Source organism: Petromyzon marinus, chromosome 22 (genome assembly GCF_048934315.1).
Source record: "Petromyzon marinus isolate PM22_M1 ecotype Great Lakes invasive population chromosome 22, UKy_Petmar_22M1.pri1.0, whole genome shotgun sequence".
NCBI classification, from domain to species: Eukaryota; Metazoa; Chordata; class Hyperoartia; order Petromyzontiformes; family Petromyzontidae; genus Petromyzon; species Petromyzon marinus.
In genome coordinates, this window is record NC_133688.1 from 19,709,732 (window position 1) to 19,730,074 (window position 20,343).

At 53.5% G+C, this 20,343-nt stretch overlaps 1 protein-coding gene across 2 annotated transcripts in view; it reads left to right on the forward strand.

The window, feature by feature from the left end:
- The window catches only part of LOC116944858 (netrin-G1-like), a 116,311-nt gene that overhangs the window by 72,949 nt on the left and 23,019 nt on the right, over positions 1 to 20,343 (forward strand). Inside the window, exons 1-5 of one of the 2 annotated variants that reach the window (XM_032958684.2) lie at positions 323 to 742; positions 5,143 to 5,342; positions 5,479 to 5,851; positions 11,664 to 11,894; positions 14,518 to 14,933. In XM_032958684.2, the coding sequence (XP_032814575.2) occupies positions 5,507 to 5,851; positions 11,664 to 11,894; positions 14,518 to 14,933 (992 nt within the window). In that variant the 5' untranslated portion in view covers positions 323 to 742; positions 5,143 to 5,342; positions 5,479 to 5,506. Of the gene's footprint in view, positions 1 to 322; positions 743 to 5,142; positions 5,343 to 5,478; positions 5,852 to 11,663; positions 11,895 to 14,517; positions 14,934 to 20,343 lie in introns of those variants that run through there. The other variant, XM_032958683.2, reaches the window with a different exon arrangement.

Sequence of the window (20,343 nt, forward strand, 5' to 3'; positions counted from 1 at the left end):
CGTCACGCCCGGCCGCCTTTGTCTCCCCAGCGGTAATGTTTACACACTGCACCGGGTACTAATTTAAGGTTAAGTCGACCGGTTGAGTCGACCGGTGCACATATTCGCCACCGTCATTGGTTCGTAGCGCAGCGCGCTAGCCACTACACTACCGCTCCCCAACGAACACAAAGACAAAGCCCCCCCCCCCCCCCCGTGTAGCCTTAACAGACTGTTGGGGCAAGTGCTGTTAATGAGCACCTATGAAGGCCGGCGCGGCACACGAGGGGGTGGTGTGGCCAGAACCACGCCCGGCCGCCTTTGTCTCCCTAGTAGCGAAGCTTACACACTGCACTAGGCACGCGCGCGCACACACACAGCAAACACACACCACGCACACATTTGTAATATCCGTACACATAACGTACAAACACCGACGACTCCCCCCTATCACCCCGCGTAATTCACACTCGCACCACAACGCACACTGCATTATTCTCCTCCTCGCCTGTCGCCCCCTCCGCTACGGCTCCCTCGCGCGGGGAGTAATCACAGAGGAGGAGCGAGCGGCGAGCGCTCGGATTTGTATTAGCGGAGTCGAGGGATTATCCTGAGCGGCGGGGGAGGGCAGGGGAGGTTATCCCACGAGGGGTGTACGGGAGGGCTAGAGATAGGGGCCGAGAGGTAGGGACGGCCGGCGATGGCGCTCCAGGGAACGCGCGCGGCCGCTCCACCACCATCGCTTACGATCCGTCACGACACCGTGAGTAACCGACACGCGCATCATCATCATAATCATCATCCATCATCCACTACTACAAAGGCAACGCAACAGCGTAGCGATAGCGAGACGGAGAGCACGCAGAAAGTCTCGATCGTCACTCGCTTGTGGTTTAACAAACACCGTGCACAGCCTGGAGCAGCATCATAATCAGCATCATAATCAGCATCATCATCAGCATCATCATCAGCATCATCATTATCATCGTCGTCGTCTATCAAGCAGAGCGATCGTGAGAGAGACGACGCACGGGAAAAGTCGAGCTTCGAACATCGCTCGCTCGTGACTTCAGGACGAGTGTGCCGAGTGAGAGGCGCTGCGCGATTTGTGCATCGGCCTCCGCTCGAAGTCCCCGCTGCTCGCGTCCTCGAATCCTCCTCTCGAACTTCGCTCCTTTCCCGCTAGCCCGGGCGACAACTCGTCCCTCTGACATTCGTAGGTAGAAGAAGAAGAAGAAGCGCACGAGGAAGGTCGACCACAGGAGAGGTGCCGAGCTGAATCTCGCACACTCATCGCGGTGCCGAGGACGGCTCTGCACTGTTGAGCCCTACGCGAGCCTCTCTCTCTCTCTCCTACTCAGTCCGGTCACTTGGCCTTTTTAGGCCGTCGGGGGCATGACCGTCCTGTCGACGATTCCACGTCCGTCGCTGCGGCTCTCCAACCCAGGGGGCCGCAACGGCTGCCTGCCCGTGTGGTGTCGACTGTCCTGTTTTGCGCTTCGCCGCCTGCTCAGCCGGACGATAACTCGCGCGTCAAGCTCGTCAGCCGTGCAGTCCGCGCACGCTGCGACCATCGAAGTAGCGCCCCCCGCCTTGCTGAGCAAACACCGCAGCGATCTGCGTGTCCGTGGTGCTCCAACACAACGCGCGCGCCCTGCGAGCCGCCCGCACTTTGTTCAACACTAAGAAAAAGAAGGTAATAATCGCAAGATAAAGACAAAGATCCCCCGCCTAGTCACGCAGGCTGTTGAGGGAAGGGCCGTTCGGGGCGCATTCATCCAGGAGTTTGGTGTTGCCAGATATGACGCGCACACGCGGCAGCAGGTCGTCGACTCACTTAGCCGGAGGAACCATGATCGGTTGACATGTTCGTAACTGATGGATGGTTCGCCGTGAGCGTGAATCGAACCCGGTTGTTGGGTGGGTTTGCAGCACTGCGCTCTGGCGCTCCATGATTCACCCACACTCCACAACACCGCGCGCGCACACCACTCGTTTCAGCCTTTGTGGGTTCCCTTTCGCTTTACATTACAAGATCTCGGAACCACGAGGTTCGCGTGAACGAATGGTGGTGCTGTCGCGGGACGTTAAAGACTCGCACAGCATCCAAGTGCGGAATCGGCACAATCATCTGTCGCGTGAATGCGTGAAGAGCGCGACGGGGAGTGAACGCTCGTTCGTGGATCCAACACGGTGCCACCCGGGACAGGCGACAGTCCGACAGACAGACAGACCCACAGGCCGACAGACAGACCCACAGGCCGACAGACAGACCCACAGGCTGATAGACAGACCCACAGGCCGACAGATAGACCCACAGACCGACAGACCCACAGACCGACAGACAGACCCACAGACCGACAGACAGACCCACAGACCGACAGACAGACCCACAGGCCGACAGACAGAACCATAGACCGAGAGACAGACCCAGAGACCGACAGACAGAACCACAGACCGACAGACAGACCACCAGACCAAGAGACAGACCCACAGGCCGACAGACAGAACCACAGGCCGACAGACAGACCCACAGACCGACAAACAGACCCACAGACCGACAGACAGACCCACAGACCGACAGACAGACCCACAGACCGACAGACAGACCCACAGACAGACCCACAGACCGACAGACAGACCCACAGGCCGACAGACAGACCCACAGACCGACAGACAGACCCACAGGCCGACAGACAGACCCACAGGCCGACAGATAGACCGACAGAGCAACATACAGACCCACAGACCGACAGACAGACCCACAGACCGACAGAGAGACCCACAGGCCGACAGACAGAACCACAGGCCGACAGACAGAACCACAGGCCGACAGACAGACCCACAGACCGACAGACAGACCCACACACCGACAGACAGACCCACAGACAGACCCACAGACCGACAGACAGACCCACAGACCGACAGACAGAACCACAGGCCGACAGACAGAACCACAGACCGACAGACAGACCGACAGACAGAACCACAGACCGACAGACAGAGAGAAAGAACGACCGACCGAGTCGCCTGGGTTAATGTTGGAGGTGAGAAGACGTTTGAACGAGTTGCTGAACTGCGTGCCTCTTATTCACGCAAGGAGCATTCTAATTAAACCGAATTCATTACGCGCCGGCCGTGTGGGGGCCACATTTGAATGCAGACACGAAACTCAATTGGTAGAGGGGGTGGGGGGGGTGGAGTTTTAACCGTGAATACTAAAGGACTTCGCGAGATGACTCGATTCGTGGTGTCGAGGTGTTGCCAACCCTCGGGATTCATTTCTCACGCGGAATTTTCTGGAATGCTGCAACATTTGGTGGCTGGCATCATCATCATCATCAACACGAACATCATCATCATGACAGCATCATTGTGACCACCTCATCATCTTCATCGTCATAACAACCTCATCATCTACTACAACAGTGTATCGATAGCGGTGAAGAGAGCACGCACAATTCATCGTGTGGTGTTTAAAAAAAACCCAGCAACAACAGTTGTGGGATTGATGCTGTGGGGCACTCTATAAGGGTGGTAGCTGAGTGGAGCAGTCCACTCGTTCCACCAGAGTAGACGTGGTTGTATTGGGGGTAGCTGAGTGGAGTAGTCCACTCGTTCCACCAGAGTAGACGTGGTTGTATTGGGGGTAGCTGAGTGGAGTAGCCCACCCGTCCCACCAGACTACACGTGGTTGTATTGGTGGTAGCTGAGTGGAGTAGTCCACTTGTTCCACCAGACTACAGTGGTTGTATTGGGGGTAGCTGAGTGGAGTAGTCCACTTGTTCCACCAGAGTACACGTGGTTGTATTGGGGATAGCTGAGTGGAGTAGTCCACTCGTTCCACCAGACTACAGTGGTTGTATTGGGGGTAGCTGAGTGGAGTAGTCCACTTGTTCCACCAGAGTACACGTGGTTGTATTGGGGGTAGCTGAGTGTAGTCCGCTCGTCCACCAGAGTAGACGTGGTTGTATTGGGGGTAGCTGAGTGGAGTAGTCCACTCGTTCCACCAGACTACAGTGGTTGTATTGGTGGTAGCTGAGTGGAGTAGCCCACCCGTCCCACCAGACTACACGTGGTTGTATTGGGGGTAGCTGAGTGGAGTGTCCACTCGTTCCACCAGAGTACACGTGGTTGTATTGGGGGTAGCTGAGTGTAGTCCGCTCGTCCACCAGAGTACACGTGGTTGTATTGGGGGTAGCTGAGTGGACTAGTCCGCTCGTCCACCAGAGTACACGTGGTTGTATTGGGGGTAGCTGAGTGGAATAGTCCGCTAGCTCCACCAGAGTACACGTGGTTGTATTGGGGGTAGCTGAGTGGAGTGTCTACCCGTTCCACCAGACTACAGTGGTTGTATTGGGGGTAGCTGAGTGGAGTAGTGTGCTCGTTCAATCAGAATAAGTGTATGTAAGTATTTAAGTATCGGGGAGCGGTGGTGCTGTGGTTAACGCATTACGCATCACGCGCTCACCACGGCTAACATCAGTGGCGAGTGATATTTAAAAATGCGGTCCCGTGTCTCCTCCAGGTCAATTCAACCTTGAACGAGCACCCCAATTCAATTGCGTGCGCCATTCCACCCTTGACACGTGCTCACTAACAGCACCAGCTCCCCCAACTGATGAGCGATGTCCGAACCGGTCCTGGACACCCACGTGCGTGGTGAAGTATGGTCATGCAGCCCCCCCCCACCCCCACGATACAAAGACGAGGGAGCGCTTCTGCACACTTCAGCACGGCGTATTTATAACGGGGGGCGTGCATTGTTACAGCGTCGTCACCTTTAGCCATTGTTAATCAGCTGCTGGATGAAGGCCTCGCCAAGCCGCCGTCACCTCTCGTGATCCTGCGACGTGATATCATTAAATTATATCTGTAGAGGCGCAGCGCTGCGATTTGCTCGCTCAAGACACTACTGGCGGAAGAGCCCTCACTAGAGACGGAGTGGGTGGGGGGTAAGAAACGTGCTTACCGCTGCTACTGCCGCGCCGGCAGATCGAATCTAACCGGGCGCCGTCTGGATTGCAAGTCCGATGTGCTCACCACGACACCCACTTGGCCACCTCAATTGTATTCATCATATTGCACGAGCTCTGTATAACAAAAAATGAAAATCACGTTATTCACCATCACCACCACCATGTCCCGTCTGCTCTCTACCAGATCGTAGACAAGTCGCACGCGTCCATGGCTGACCTGGCGGACACTGAGGACGATCAACTCACGACACCGGAGCGACTCGCCACTTGACTCTGCGCCGGCGACTCCAGCGGCCGGGACTAACCCTGAACACTGACGGACAGCTCCCTCCGCCGGGCTGCACCTCGACTCCTCCATCGTCTCGCAGCAGCCGCTGTTTGGTGGTGAGAGGATTTGGGGCAGGGGGAGCGGGGGTGGGGTGGGGTGGTCGGGAGAGGCGGGGGGGAGGTGGTGGCGGTGGATAAAAAAAAAATACTTCCCCCCCCCCCACCCCCTCCGCTATGGCCGTGATGTCGAGAGGATGCGTTGACACCAGCGGGCGCCACTGATGAATGCACGAGCCCACCGGAGACCCCAAGAATTCCTCCTCCTACCCACGAGGGGGTCGCCGCAAATGACGGCCCGACGTGGGGTGCGAGTCCCGGTGCGGCTCGCTGTGGCTTGGCCCACGCTGCTGCTGCTGCTGGGTCTGTGTCTGTGCGGCCCCCGCCGGGCGCTGGCGCAGTACGACGTCTGTAAGAGCACCGTGAGCTGGGACTCGAAGCTGCTGGCGCCCGCCTGGGAGTACTCGGCGTGCCAGCCGCCCACCGCCGACCTGGGCCGCTTCGTGCGCGTCAGCCTCGAGCCGCCCGACATCACCTGCGGGGACCCGCCCGAGCGCTTCTGCACCCTGGTGAGGGGGCGGGGGGAGAGGGCGGGGCTGGGAGGGGCGGGGGGGGGCTGGGAGAGGCGTGGGGGGGCACCCGAGATAGAGGTGGGGGAGACTTGGGAGAGAGGGAAGTGGGAGGGGGGGACCTTGGAGAGAGGTGGGGGAGGGCTGCAGGGGAGAACCATCCGAGCACTTCTCTACCCTAGTGGGAGGGGGTGGGGGGACTGGATGAGAGGGAGAGAGAGGGGGGTCCTGGGGGAGAGAGAGGGGGGTCCTAGGGGAGAGAGAGGAACCTGGTTGGAAGAGGAGAAGTGGGGACCTGGGAATGAAAGAGACCTTTTTTTTCAATCCACTGCTGGATGTGGGCCTGCCCACGCCGTGCAAGTCGTGGGGACGTTCCTGTGACTTTATAATATCGGAGTGAAGAGCGTTCCAGACGGCCGCAGAAGCGCATACGAAAGCGCGCGATGCGGTGACCGTCTTTGTTCGATGGCAAGCGAACTCTCATGTTACAGTACGGGATGGTTGAGCCAGATGATTGCATCGGGAGTAGCGGAGCAGCGCAACGCTCTGACGATGCAGCCTTCGTATTCGCGATTCGGGGATCGCTCCGAGTTCCTTGGTTCTGTGCTGGATTGATCACATCATGGTATGTCGTCTCGGCATTCCCACAGCGCGCTTGCTTCGTGTTGTGCGTGAGATTCCTGCTATGTCTTCATGTTGACCTCAGCTTAAATTACGCCACCACGTTCCGCTCGGGAGGCTGCCCGCGGATTTCACGTGCATTAGATCAATGGGGGAGCAGTCTTGCTGGGTCTACTCATGCAGCACCGCGTCTCCCCCCCCCCCCCCCCCCCCCCACTTGGTAATGAATGGAGCGAGGGCCCTGCCCGCTAACATTTTATGGCGGCGGAAATTGACGTCTTCATTTGCTGTGGTCCCATGGTTTGTCCTCGCCCCTGCCATGGTAATGTGGAATTTCCACAACCGCTTGTTCGGGGGCTGTGGATAGAAATATAAGGAAGTGTAGGTTGCGTTGTTCGTGTACTGTTTGTCTGTATGTTGAACTTCTTTTTCACCGTACGTATCCAACCGTGCCAATCGGAGGTCCGGGGGAAGGACAACAAACACAAAAGCAGTTCTAGATGAAGCGAGTTTTCAATTTTAAAATGTACGTGTACAGGAGGGAAGCTGCCGCTGTGTAATGGTCATCAAACTGAACCGTGTAATCCAGAGGTCGCAGGTTCGATTCCACCTCCCTGCACACGCAGATGATGCACTGCGGCAAGGTTCTTAAACTCTACCACCTCTGCAGAGCCAGCTGCGCAGTGAACGTGAGAACGTTGGGCCATCGTTGTGGTCCAACGTTGTTGGCTCAGCGTTGTTTACTGGCAGCATAACTGGGCAATTGCAGGGCTGCGCATTTACCTTTTTGCATACACAAACACATGCATTTATGCTGGAGGAATCCGATGGGCTATAAAGCTCTTTTTCACAGATGTCCAGTAGGAGCAGGTCAGAACGTTACAACAACAAACAGATCACAAACACGTTAGGAGTGCAAAGTAAAGAAAAGGTAAACAAATCACTTAAAATATATAGACAAAACTAAACTATATCTTTTTTTATTTAAAGCTTTCGTGACTGCAGGGATTCATCTTCTTGGTTCTTTCGGTAAAGTCACGTAGAAGGGAAATAATAAAATAATACAAATAAAACTTGTTTTAGTAATAGGTTTTTACCCTTTTATCTGGCACAAAAACTGACACCTTTATACAAGGGATCATGTTTGCAATAACCACAACACAAGTAGTCAAAATGCAAACAAAAAAGACAACTCTGATAATATGCACTGTCCTTGAATTTGATTGGTCCACACCCGAGACGGCTTTTCTTAGAGCCCAGTCTGGGCTCTTGTGTTGTGGTTATTGCAAACATGATCCCTTGTATAAAGGTGTCAGTTTTTGTGCCAGATAAAAAGGGTAAAAACCTATTACTATATCTTGTTACTGGCAAATGAGGTCTCATAATGTAAAAACTCGTTTTATTTTTAAAATAATAAAAATAAAAACATGTTTTATTTTTAATAAAAACATGTTATATTTTTAATAAAAACATGTTTTATTTTTAATAAAAACATGTTTTATTTTTATTATTTTATTACCTAAAAATATTTCCCTAAAAATAAAATGTTTAATGTTTTTATTATTTCCCTTCTACGTGACTTTACCGAAAGATCCAAGAAGATATATATATATTTTTTTTATCTTGGCCAAGTGAAGCCCACTGAGCTCTTAACTTATTTCTGAGAAGCGACCTGGCCACAAATAATATCTCAACAAAAGTGGCTTATCACGTGGAAATTTTAAGCGGCACAATAATCTAAACCACAACATGACCCAGTCACTCGCAATGCACGCAATCTGCTAAGCGAGGCCGTGCATACCAGGTGCTATAGGCTGCGAGTCGCATTCCCCGGGTGCGCGATCTCGTGGTGGCAACTTGCATTGCTGCCGTATTCGCAGAGCACGCGAGCGACAGGCTCGTCCGATGTTAACCTTGGGCCGGGACAAGCGTTTACAGCGGATCAGATAGCAGCACCGAGACCCCTAATGAAGCGATACTCAGCCTTCGCTCCACTTAAACCACCCACACTCCCCCCCCCCCCCCAACTAGCCCTCCGCTCCCCCCCCCCCCCCCACCTTAGCCCCCCACCGCCCACACTTCAATCTGCTCCATCTGCCAGTGCCGAGAGCCCTGTTGGGTCTCTCGCTTCAACCCGAACGCCCTAGCGGGGAATTCGGTTAAACGGACGGTGCGGAACGGGCAATCAAACGCCCCCCCCCCTCTCCCTACCATCACCCCCCACCCCCGGTCAACACCGGAGACTAATAACAAACAACCACATATATAAGACGATTGTGATAATAAATTATAATTATTTAAACTCGTAACACGCCGCCGCGCACTTTGTTCAGATAGTGAGTCGGCCCGACCAATGCTCGTCCGAGTTTTGCGGTCCTCTATATATTAAGATATTCTCGGCCATTTAATGAGGAGTGCTTACACGTGGGAGGAAGCACCCGGAGAATGCCCCACGGGTGCGAGGGGGCAACACTCAATCCCGTACGGAGGGGCTGCACGGTTTGCTGTACCACCTTCTGGCACGCCAGGGTCCGGCTCCTCCTCGACCCTCCCCCCCCACCCACGGGAAGGGAGTGTCACGACATCTGTGCGGCGATCCACCAACCCTCGCCTTCACAGTGCTGGATCGCGGGATCGCTGGCCACGAGCGTGTCCACCGCTCCCCGATCCATCACTCCCTTCGGAGGCAGGCAAGGGTTGGTGGATCACGTGAACGGTTTTGAGACAGCCACCACCGCCAGGCTTGCGGAGTGGATGGGCCAGGAGACGGCAGCACAGCAAGTCGGGTGGGGGGATCTGTGTTGCCGTGACGTAGTGGGAGCGTCATCTCCACGTGTGCACAGTGCGCGTGACGGGTGGTTCCCCGAGGACCTCCAACTTTCATCCCAACACGAAAACCAAAATGACGCGGTACACAAGTCGGTACGCAAACATGCCTACGCACGTGTGCATTTACCGCATGTTGAACTTCCTTTGCACCGTACGTAGCCAACCGTGCTAAACGGAGGTGCATGGATGGTGGAGTGCTTTCCAACATGCGTCTTGCCCTCGTAAGTGTTTATTCGGCAGTCTGGATGAGAACGTGGCAGTGCTGTAGATACGAGCAACAACAACAACCGGTAGCCGCTGGGTGGGACACGTGATCAGGGTGGGGGAGGGAGGTGCCGTTACTGTGACGGGCAGTGGAGTGGTGTCCACGCGCCCGGCGACCAATGGGAAGAGCTATGGCCAAGATGATGGGGTGCTCTTCGGGAAGAGCTATGTGTCTCCATGTGAGTCTACGTGTCTCTGTGTGTTTATTATACGTCGCTATACAAGAATATCTAACAGCAGATGGTGAGATACTATCAGGGCAGATCTATTGAGCTATTTGTGAATGTATGCATCTCTGTATGGATCTATAGGTCTCTGTGTGAATCCATGTCTCTGTGCGACTCTCTATAAGAGCGGATGATGGGATACTGTCAGGGCAGATCTTGAAGGTTGTTTTATGTTAGTATATGCGTCTCTATGTGAACCAGTGCGTCTCTGTGTGAATCAACGTGTCTCTGTATGAATGCGTTGGTCTTTGCGTGAATCTAAAGGTCTGTGTGTGAGTTTGTCTCAGAGCAGATGGTGAGATTCTGTCAGGGGCGATCTTGCAGTTTGTTATGTGTCTACTGTGCAGCAGCTGTGGGACCTGGCGGAGTCTAAACGCGTTGGTGAGATGAGGTGTGATGATGGCATGGACGCCTGTGGCCACGGTGACACCTTGATCTTGATGCGAGCCAACAGGAATTTGGGCTAGGGGGGGGAGGGAGGAAAGATTTTCTCTCGTGTGTGGTTTGCACTTTTTACGCCACCCTATAATCGATGTGACTGCTTTTGTCTCAGTGGAAGCCCCTAAAATAGCAGCACAACTTTTTGCGACGGTTTCATCCGCATTGGATCATGGTCAGAGTGTCCCTTGATTGACCTGTTACAGACAGTGGGACGGAGCTCATCGGTCGGGGCGATCGGTGGACACTTCCCCCACCGGCCCGGTAGATCCACGGTACAGCGAGCGGCTCGCAATCGGAAGGCCACGAGTTCAAATCCTGGATGGTGATGGTTGACTCAGCCCCATCATCCTTTCAGGGTTGATACGATACAATGACTTTCGCTTTGTGGGAGAAGTCAACAAGTAGCTGGCTGTCCTGTGGATGGTGGAAATTCCCGCCGTAGAAATGTGGAATGTCCACCACTGGCTCTCCAGGGCTGCAAACAGAAAATGAGCACCAATGCCTGATTGTTCATTTGAGCAGGGAAATTCACTTTGACTTGGCACCAGAAGCAGACGCACCCCCTCCGACATCACCTGGCTGCCCAGGTGAGCCGCAGGTGTGCGCATGATTCCCAACTCCGCCGATGGTTACACGCGCGACTCAAGCACTCGCGTTCACCTGGCCCCGTCGATCTTGTTAATTGATCGAGATGATTGCGATCGAGGTCAGTAAGAGGGTTTGGGCGGTCTATTCTCAGAGCGCATAAAGCCAGATTAGCGTCGTGCCGGAATGCATCGTGCCCGGTGGTCTCGCAGAAAGCAAACACGAAAATAAACATTAACGCGCCACCACCACCAACACAATCACCACCACCATCGCCAGCACCACCACAATCACCATCACAATCACCACCACCACCATCGCCACCACCACAATCACCACCACCACAATCACCACCACCATCGCCACCACCACCACAATCACCACCACCACAATCACCGCCACCACCACAATCACCACCACCACCACAATCACCGCCGCCACCACCATCGCCACCACCACCACAATCACCGCCGCCACAATCACCACCACCACCACAATCACCGCCGCCACCACCACCACAATCACCACCACCACCAACGCCACCACCGATAACAGTGGCTAATATCTGGACCGGTACTGGGCCTCCCCTATGTCGACTTAATCTAACTCGCTGACCCGCCCCGACTGGGCATTTGTGAAACGGAGCTTCATAGCTCATCGGATTTCCTTCATCACCGGGGAGGCAAAGGCGGTCGGGGCCATCGAGTTGACCGACCTACCCTTGGCCTTCGCCGGCGCTACTGCTCGCTGACGTCACTTGCTCCAACAGTCCGTCCAGGGCGACGCGGGGAGGTGGGCGATGGGGACGATGTCTCTGTCTCTGGCTTGCCTCGTGCGCTGGGCAGGAGAACCCGTACATGTGCAACAGCGAGTGCGACGCAGCCACGCCCGACCTGGCGCACCCCCCGTCGCTGATGTTCGACCTGGAGGGCCGCTCGCCGTCCACGTACTGGCAGAGCGCATCGTGGCGCCGACGCTTCCCCGAGCCGCTGCAGGCCAACCTCACGCTGTCGTGGAACAAGAGCGTGGAGCTCACCGAGGACGTGGTGGTCACGTTCGCGTCGACGAGGCCCGAGGTGAGCCGGCCGAGAGCCGCGTGGCTCATTCCCATCTCTCACCCCCCCCCAACCAGCCTCCCACCCACGCACCACCGTTGGCTACGTAGGCTACGAGAGACATTCAACATGCATGACATACTTCTGTGTAGTAATAATTATTGTTATTATAACTTGGTATACCTGCTAATTTGCGCCACCCTTATAGCGCGAGGCTGTCGCGAAAGGAAGACGCGTTTCTTCACGGATGGATGTTTAACTAGCTATTTAACTCTTTGAATTTTTCCAGTTCAGGCCCACTGAGCCGTGTAGCTCTTTTTCAGAAGCGACCTGGCCACAATTGATAGCTCAACGAAGTGGCTTATCATCACGTGGAAATGTATAGCAACCAAATACTCTAAAGGCATGTTTCTGAATGTGGAGCGAAAAATGTGAGAACCTGGAGAACATACAAACTACAAATATACAGCAGGCGTCAGGGTCGGTATCGAACCCATGACCCTGTAAACCACGTGGTTAACATCTCGCCACCACGGTCGAGACTAATGACACAGCAGAGGCCAAGGCAAGGAATGGGCTCACGTGCAGACGCTAGATAGACTCTCGCGTCGCAGGAACCTTTCATTAGCGGGGTTGGCTACGTACGATGCGAAATAAGTTCAACATACATACACACGTGACATACGGTGGCGACTTAGGGAGGCCTTCATCCAGCAATGGATAGATCGTGGCGTGCCACAACCGTATTGTTCGTCCTTCACGTTGGACACAATGGCACAGATGCTTCCACCCCAAGGCAGCGCGATATTTATTTTACAATTAAGGTTTTTTTATATTTTAAGAAGAACAACAAATCACAGAACCACGAGAGAGAGAGAGGGAGAGAGAGCAAGAGAGGGAGAGATTATTTTTTAATTGTGTTGCAAGGTTGAACGAAAATGTAATTCTCGAAAAGCCCGGGTGAGTGTCGATTGTTTACGTATATATGGTCCCAGCATGGACATTGACACAAAAATAAAACACGCACACAGACGCGCGCGCGCGCATCTTAGGACTCATTAACGTTTGAGAGCAACGGCCGTAAACAAGCCGAACAATGGGGGACACTCGGCGTGAACCGAACCGATAGCCGTGAGCATTTACAGCCCCATATCACGAATTTGTGCTCCCAAGGATTCAAAGCAATTTCGGGAGAGAGAGAAAAAATAAAAAGAGAGATAAATTTTTTTAATGACCAACAAATCTGATTGGAAGGACAAATGGACGGGGGAAAATACACACACAGACGCACACCACAAGACACTCACACACACATTTTAACTGCTTCGTGTATGGAAATGAAAGTGATATTTTTGTTGGGTTGGGGCGGGCGGAGGAGAGCTTGGGAGGTAGGTGGGGGGGGGGGCACAGAGGGGGGGGGGCAGTAATATTGAAGGTGGGTGGGGGAGATAGGGGAGGGAGGGATATAAATTTTTGCCGTATTCTCCAGATGAAGGCCCACTTTGTTCACCCACCTCCTCCATTTGAAAGCACAACTAGAGAGGGGAGAGTCTCACAACCATCGGGGGAATACGGTAATGCGGCACAACTATGAACGGTGCCGGGGCAGAGGAAGTGAGTGGAATTCGTGGACTGGACTGGGCTCGTATTGAGGTCAAAGGGCCCAACTCGCGTTGAAGATTTAATCAGCCGAGAGACGTCTGCTTGGGAACAAATTTTATTTTTGCAAGTTTTTTTACAGGAAGCAGTGATGTGTGGTTAATGCCGGCTTGATGATGATGTCTATTTGGTATTTTAACATGTTCACACCTCCTGTATTCTTGCCGGGAAGTGAAAAGCATATTCTTTTATTCTCACCATCTTGATACTGGGGGGAAAAAATGCGTCCCAAATATGTATCGCATTTTTAGTTTGACCCACGATTGTTAATCGTGCCCTGAAGTCACCCTTCGTGTCGTTTGATTTCAGTCCTCTTTCTTTTTAAAACGGTGTGGTTCGTATTGGTCGTGAGCCTTGAAATAAATGACTCTCTTCATATCTCTATTTTTTTTGTTGGAATTTGTTCGCACGGAAGAATGTAATTTTAAACGGAGACATTTTGAAAGTAAAGTAGCAAAACGTGCTGTTAGAAGAGTCGCAAAATCCCACGATGTTAGATTTATACAAACGTGTACGTCACATCGATCAGAGTCAAGAACGTCTGCCGTGCTCAGCCGACCGTAGCAGTTCCTCAAGCCCATTTCACATTTCTTAGACAACGGTGTAAATTCCACATTCCTATGGCAGAATACAGTTTATATTATTGCAAGCACTCTTAATTTTCACTTTAAAATAATGCCTATCTTTGAGAATAGGTTAACCCCTTTTTCCAGCAACAAACTGAAAGGAATCATGTCTGCATTAACCACAATGAATATATTATCAGAGTATCTTTTTTTGTTTGCATTCTGACCACGAGTAACATCTCAACACCTGTTTTGTTGCCAGAAAAAAGGGGAAAAGCTATTCTCTTATTTTGGTACTGACAAAGGAGGTCCCATGAAACGACGATCTTTATTTTAAAAAAACCTATTGTGAATCCCATTGTCCCGCAACCCTTGATCCGCACCCTCTCCCCGCCCGCCCCCTCCACGTCTCGCCAAAGGTCATGGTGCTGGAGAAGTCGCTGGACTACGGGCGCACGTGGCAGCCGTACCAGTACTACGCCGACGACTGCATCGACGCGTTCGGCATGGAGGCGCAGAACAGCCGCGAGCTGCCGCGCTCCGCCGCCCAGCGCGTCATCTGCACGGAGGAGTACTCGCGCGCGTACGTGTGGGAGGACGCCAAGACGGTGCGCTTCGAGGTGACGGACCGCTACGCGCTGTACGCGGGCGCCGACATGCAGAACCTGGCGTCGCTCTACGGCCGCCTGGACACCAACCGAGGCCTGCGCGACTTCTTCACGCTCACCGACCTGCGCCTGCGCCTGCTGCGCCCCGCGACGGGCGGCGTGGCGGTCGACGCGGCCAACCTCAGCAAGTACTTCTACGCCGTGGCCAACATCCACGTGCGCGGCAGGTGCGTTCGCCCGGCGCTCCGGCGGAACGGCGGCATAGCGGTCGAGGTCCCGCAACGGGTGTGGTTATAGCCGTGGTCGTGGGAATGTGTGTGTGTGTCTGTATGTATGTCGAATTTCATTCGCACCGTACGCAGCCAACCATGCTATGTTTAAACTTATTTTACGCCGTACGTAGTCAAGCTTTCTGCGTTTTATTTTGAACTTCATTCGCACCGTATTTAGCCAACCGTGCTAATCGGAGGTGCGGGGGGAAGAACAACAACGCTAAACACCAAAAAAACAGCTCTAAAGAAATACGTTTTCAATCTCGACGATGATTTAAAAGTGCACAGCTCTCAGTGGCTTCCTAATATCGGAAAGGAAGAGCGTTCCAGACGGCCGCAGAAGCGGGAATAAACAGGTGGCGGCAGCCGCTCTCTCATGTCCAGGGTGATTCGACCCTCGATGGAGGAGACCACCAGCGTCCTATCTCGCTCGACCTGGCAGTAGCACGCGTATACTTGTCGTTGCTGTAGTTCTCGATGATCCTCGGGTTAAATTTGATTTTTTTTAAATATATATAAAAACTCCGAGCCAAGGCATCTGTGACGCACGGCCACTTACCCACTCGAGCGTTCACGACGCCGACCGTTGCTTTGTGACGGAGAGGAGTGCTGTGTCGGTGCCGAGATCTTGACGACCTCGCCTGTTCGGCAAGAGGTCGTGGGTGCGATCCCAACCCTGACGGCTGTATATTTGGAGCTTGCATGTCTTGCCCGTGGTCGCGTGGAATTTTTTTCCGGGTCCTCCTGTTGATCCCTCCACGTTTAGAATGAACGTGCGTTTAGAGTATTTGGCTGCTATACATTGCCACATGATAAGCCGCTTCGTTGGGCTATCATTTGTGGCCAGGTCGCTTCTGAAAATAAGCTACGTAGCTCAGTAGGTCTTACCTGGTAAAATAAAAATTGTAGTACAAATAATAGTATCACTCGATGTGGTGTGCCGGTTGCAGACATATTTTATGGGTCACCCCATAAAATATGTCTGGAGAGAACACACTTAAATAATAATAGTTAACTGTTGTGTTAAGCACATACACATGTACGATCCACATCATTTCCTCTTGAGATGACATTTCTACGTGATAAGCCACTTCGTTGAGCTGTCATATGTAGGCAGGTTGCGTCTGATAGCGAACCATACAGCCCTTACCTGGTAAAATACAAAAACGAGTGTATTTTAGTTTAGAATGGGCGGCCGGGGTCGTTCTGATCGTCAAGGTCGAGTAAGGTGACAGTCGACGCCGTTGGGAACAGCCCTGGGTAATGTCGCCTGGCTCTAGCGGGCCCCATGACTTGTGCCCGCTGGTCACGGTTTTTCTTAAAATATCCCCGCGGTCACTGCGACTTAGCGACGTCACCCTCCACTGCAGCTCACGGTAGGACTCCCCGCAGTGACGCCGCACGCAACCTCCCCCGGCCTTCTCCTCGCCTCTACGCCGACGCAGCGGCACCGCGGTCACTGCCGGGCGTCGTTTCTCCGCGGCAGCCTCCGCCGTCTGGAACGCGGCCATCGTCGTACCCAGCAGTGGTCGCTCTGACTTCTAAGAGTCGCTGACTTCTAAAAGTCGCTGACTTCTAAGATTCGCTTACGTCTAAGATTTTGACTTAAAACTTTCGTGACTTGCAGGCATTAATATTCTTGGTTCTTTCGGTAAAGTCACGTGGATAGGGAATAAAAATCAAGTAAAATTGCAAGTAAAAATTAGCAATAAGTTTAAAATAATTAAGGCGACAAACCCACGACGTTTCGACCGCTTGTGTTGCGATCAAAACGTCCCGTGGGTTTTTTCGCTTTTGTCATTTAAAATTTATTTTCAAATTTTAATTTAATTTTAATTTCCTATCTACGTGACTTTACCGAAAGGACCAAGAATGTGACTTCTAAGAGTCGCTGACCTATAAGAGTCCCTTCAAGGCCCCACCTCTTTCGCCCGGCTTCCGGGCGACCACAGAGCTTGGCTCCACTCCTCAGAGTCACGGCCACTTACGTCTGTGGAGAACATAAAAATACTCACAATTATTATTGTTGGTGTCGTTACAAGCAGCAGCAGCAGCAAAAAAAACAGAGTCTTCTCATCAGAATAAAACATCGCAACTAAGAATCGACCTTCAAAGTTGTGGCTTGGCGGGAGTCGGGTAGGGCAGTGGGGGTGATGGGGGGGGAGCCAAAGTGGGTGAGGGTTAGGAGATTGAGGGGGGGGGGGCGATGCCAGTAGTAGCCGCATCACCCGCGGGTGCTCGGGAAAAGGCGGCTGACTAAATGGTCCCAAAAGTTTATTTTCAGCGGCGGCGCAAACGGCAATTACAGCGCGGGTTGAAGTGCCCTGGCCTCCGAGCCAGAAGCCGGCTCCAGGGAGGCTCCGAGATTTCCACGGAGGCTGCCGGCCAGGCCCGTAATGGATCAGCGGCTGATGTGGGCAAACATCTGTAATGGGATTAGCCCCAGAGACAAATGAGCGCGGGACGGAGCGAGAGGTGTGAGTGATAATGGCCATAGCATTGCTTCTCACGAAAAGAATAGCCTGGTGAGTGGCGACTGAGGCGCGTGTGTTGTGTGCGTTGGAGGCAGTCGCCCTCGACAACAACTGAGGGCGGAGGAGGGACGCTCACAACAACGAGCGGAGCGCCGGGCGGATAAAATTCAGCGAGTTGGCACAGTGGGGGGCATACGTGGTGCATCGGCCAGTCATCTGAGTCAGTCGACCCAGGACACCTAGGGTCTGTCACCGTGACCTGCTGTCAGCGAGCCGTCGACACTTCACGTGGCCTCGGAGTGCACCTGGCCTGGCACCAGCGCCGTGGTGACGTCACCGCCACGTAGTGTTGTTGTGTGTATTGGTGTTGTGTAGTGCGTGTTGTGTATATTGTTGTTGTGTGTGTTGTGTACATTGTTGTTGTGTGTGTGTTGTGTGTGAATTGTATGTGTATGTGTGATGTGTGTGCGTGTTGTGTATATTGTTGTTGGTGTGTGTGTGTTGTGTTTATTTTGTATATCCTTGTTGTGTACTGTGTGTGTGTTGTGTGTATTGTTTGTGTGTTGTGTGTCTTATGTGTTGTTGTGTATATTGGTGTTGTTGTGTGTTATGTATATTGCTATTGTGTGTGTTGTTGTGTGTGTGTTGTGTGTGGAGCGTGCCACTAAGCGGTGGGGCCTAACCATCAGCCCGACCAAAACTAAGCACCTGCCTGGGTATTTTGTACCATCGGACACTCCACCCCCACAACTCCCAATCGGTGATGGGGCAGTTGTGGAGAGAGTGGAAAGTTTCCCATACCCGGGCAGTGTGCTTATGACCAGCTCCGGTTTAACAGCAGAGGTCTCACTCCGAATCAGTCGAGCGGCAATATCTTTTCATCGGTTGCGTAACGCTGTGTGGAAGCTACCTGATCTGTCGCTCCGCACGAAGCTTCAGGTCTCCTCGGCCACGGTCATTCCCTCCCTTCTCTACACTTGCGAAACGTGAACCGCCCTAATGGAGCATCTTCGCCGGTTAAAATCATTGGTGAGCTCCTCCGGCAGGCAAGGCTGCGATGGCTGTGTCATGTAGCCCGCATGCTCGGCCACCGCATGCCTAAACAGCTTTTGTTCAGCCGGATCGAGGGGGCTAAACGGGCGCGGCACGGGAAAGAGAAGAGATGGAGTGATGTGGTACAGGAGGACGTGGAGCTGAGTGGACTTGCCGATGACTGGTACCAGCGGTGTCAAGATCGGCCTCAGTGGAGGAGGCTCGTGAAGGACGCTGCTACTGGGCAGTTGGAGGCAGTCGCCCTCCAACAACAACGGGGGGCGGAGGAGCGACGCTCACAACAACGAGCGGAGCGCCGGGTGGCTAAAGCACAGCAGGTTGGCACAGTAGGGGGCACAGGTGGTGCACCAGCCAGTCATCTCAGTCAGTCAACCCGTGGCACCTGGGTCTGCCCCGTGACCTCCTGCCAGCGGGCGTTCGACACTTCACGTGGCCTCAAGGTGCACATGGCCTGGCACAAGCGTCGTGATGACGTCACCGTCACTTAGTGGCGAATGGCGGTTGTTGTTGTGTTGTGTGTTACTTATGTGTTGTGTGAGTTGTGCGTGTTGTGTTGTGTGGCAGTGTTTGTGACAAAGGCGGCCGGGCGTGACGATGCCCTTGCCGCCCCTTCGTGCGCCACGAATACCTTCCCGCGACGGTGCCCGCTAGTAGCACTTTGTCTCAATAGCCTATGGCGAGGCCATACGGTGGATCTTTGTCTTTGTGCGTGAGTGTGCATGAGTGTGGTGAGCGGTGATGCAGTGGATTGTGCCCTGCGCTACGTACCGGACGCCTCGTTTGCAGTCGGCGCCACGGCTAACATCAGTGGCTACGAATACCTGAACCGGGCTTGGTTGCCCCTATTTATCAACAAGTACAACATCCCCCTCCCATACTTAATTATGACATGGTTAGGCCTTCATCCAGCAGTGGATTGACAAATAGCTGTAAATTATTATAAGTCTAGTGAGACATGTCCGTGCACAGACGCACACACACGTGAGCGCGCTCGCCATCTCTCTAAGTAACCCGAGACGCGATCACGTCTCATGCCAGGCGAAGAGCCAGCCAAACACGAAGAGCTCAACGTCGTCAACGCGCTGTTACTACCACGACGACCACCACACACACACACACAGCTCGCCAAAATACCACAAACGTGGCCCCGACGACATGGCAGCCTGTCTCTTTCCGAATGCCGGTCACTCAGCAGGCGGAACGGATGCGAAGCCGTCAAATTCGATCGAACAGCTTCGTTATGGCGTCCCCTGGCCAGCGCGCGAAACACAACAAACACCGAGAGAAGGCATTAAATCGCCAAACGCGGCCCCTTCCACTCGCGTGGTGGCACCGACCCCCCCCCGCCCCAGGCCTCCGAACGCAAAAAAAAATTCAAGTCTCCAGAGACTGCACCCGCGATTCCCAAACGGGGGTGTGGGATGGCTCTGTTGATGGCTATTGAATGTGAAGCGGCTTCGTTGTTGCTACCGCTTCTGCTGCCGCTGCTGCTGCACGTGAAGCGATCAACAGGGCATCTCGTAGCGCCGCATGGGTAAATGACTGCGTGACCCTGAGACCCCGGAGGGTGCACGCGAGTCATCATGAAGTCGCCATCACGGGTGGTTGAACGTTCCAAAAACAGTTGTTTGGAGTTTTGGTTGTTACGGATTTTGTTTGTGTTAGCGTTCTGAACTGCAGCGCGCATCGGTTTATTTCTTGAACTGAAAACGTTGGTGCTTCGTAGGTGCTTCGTATGTGCTTCGTATGTGCTTCGTAGGTGCTTCGTAGGTGCTTCGTAGGTGATTCGTTGGTGCTTCGTAGGTGCTTTGGAGGTGTTTCGCAGGTGCTTCGTAGGT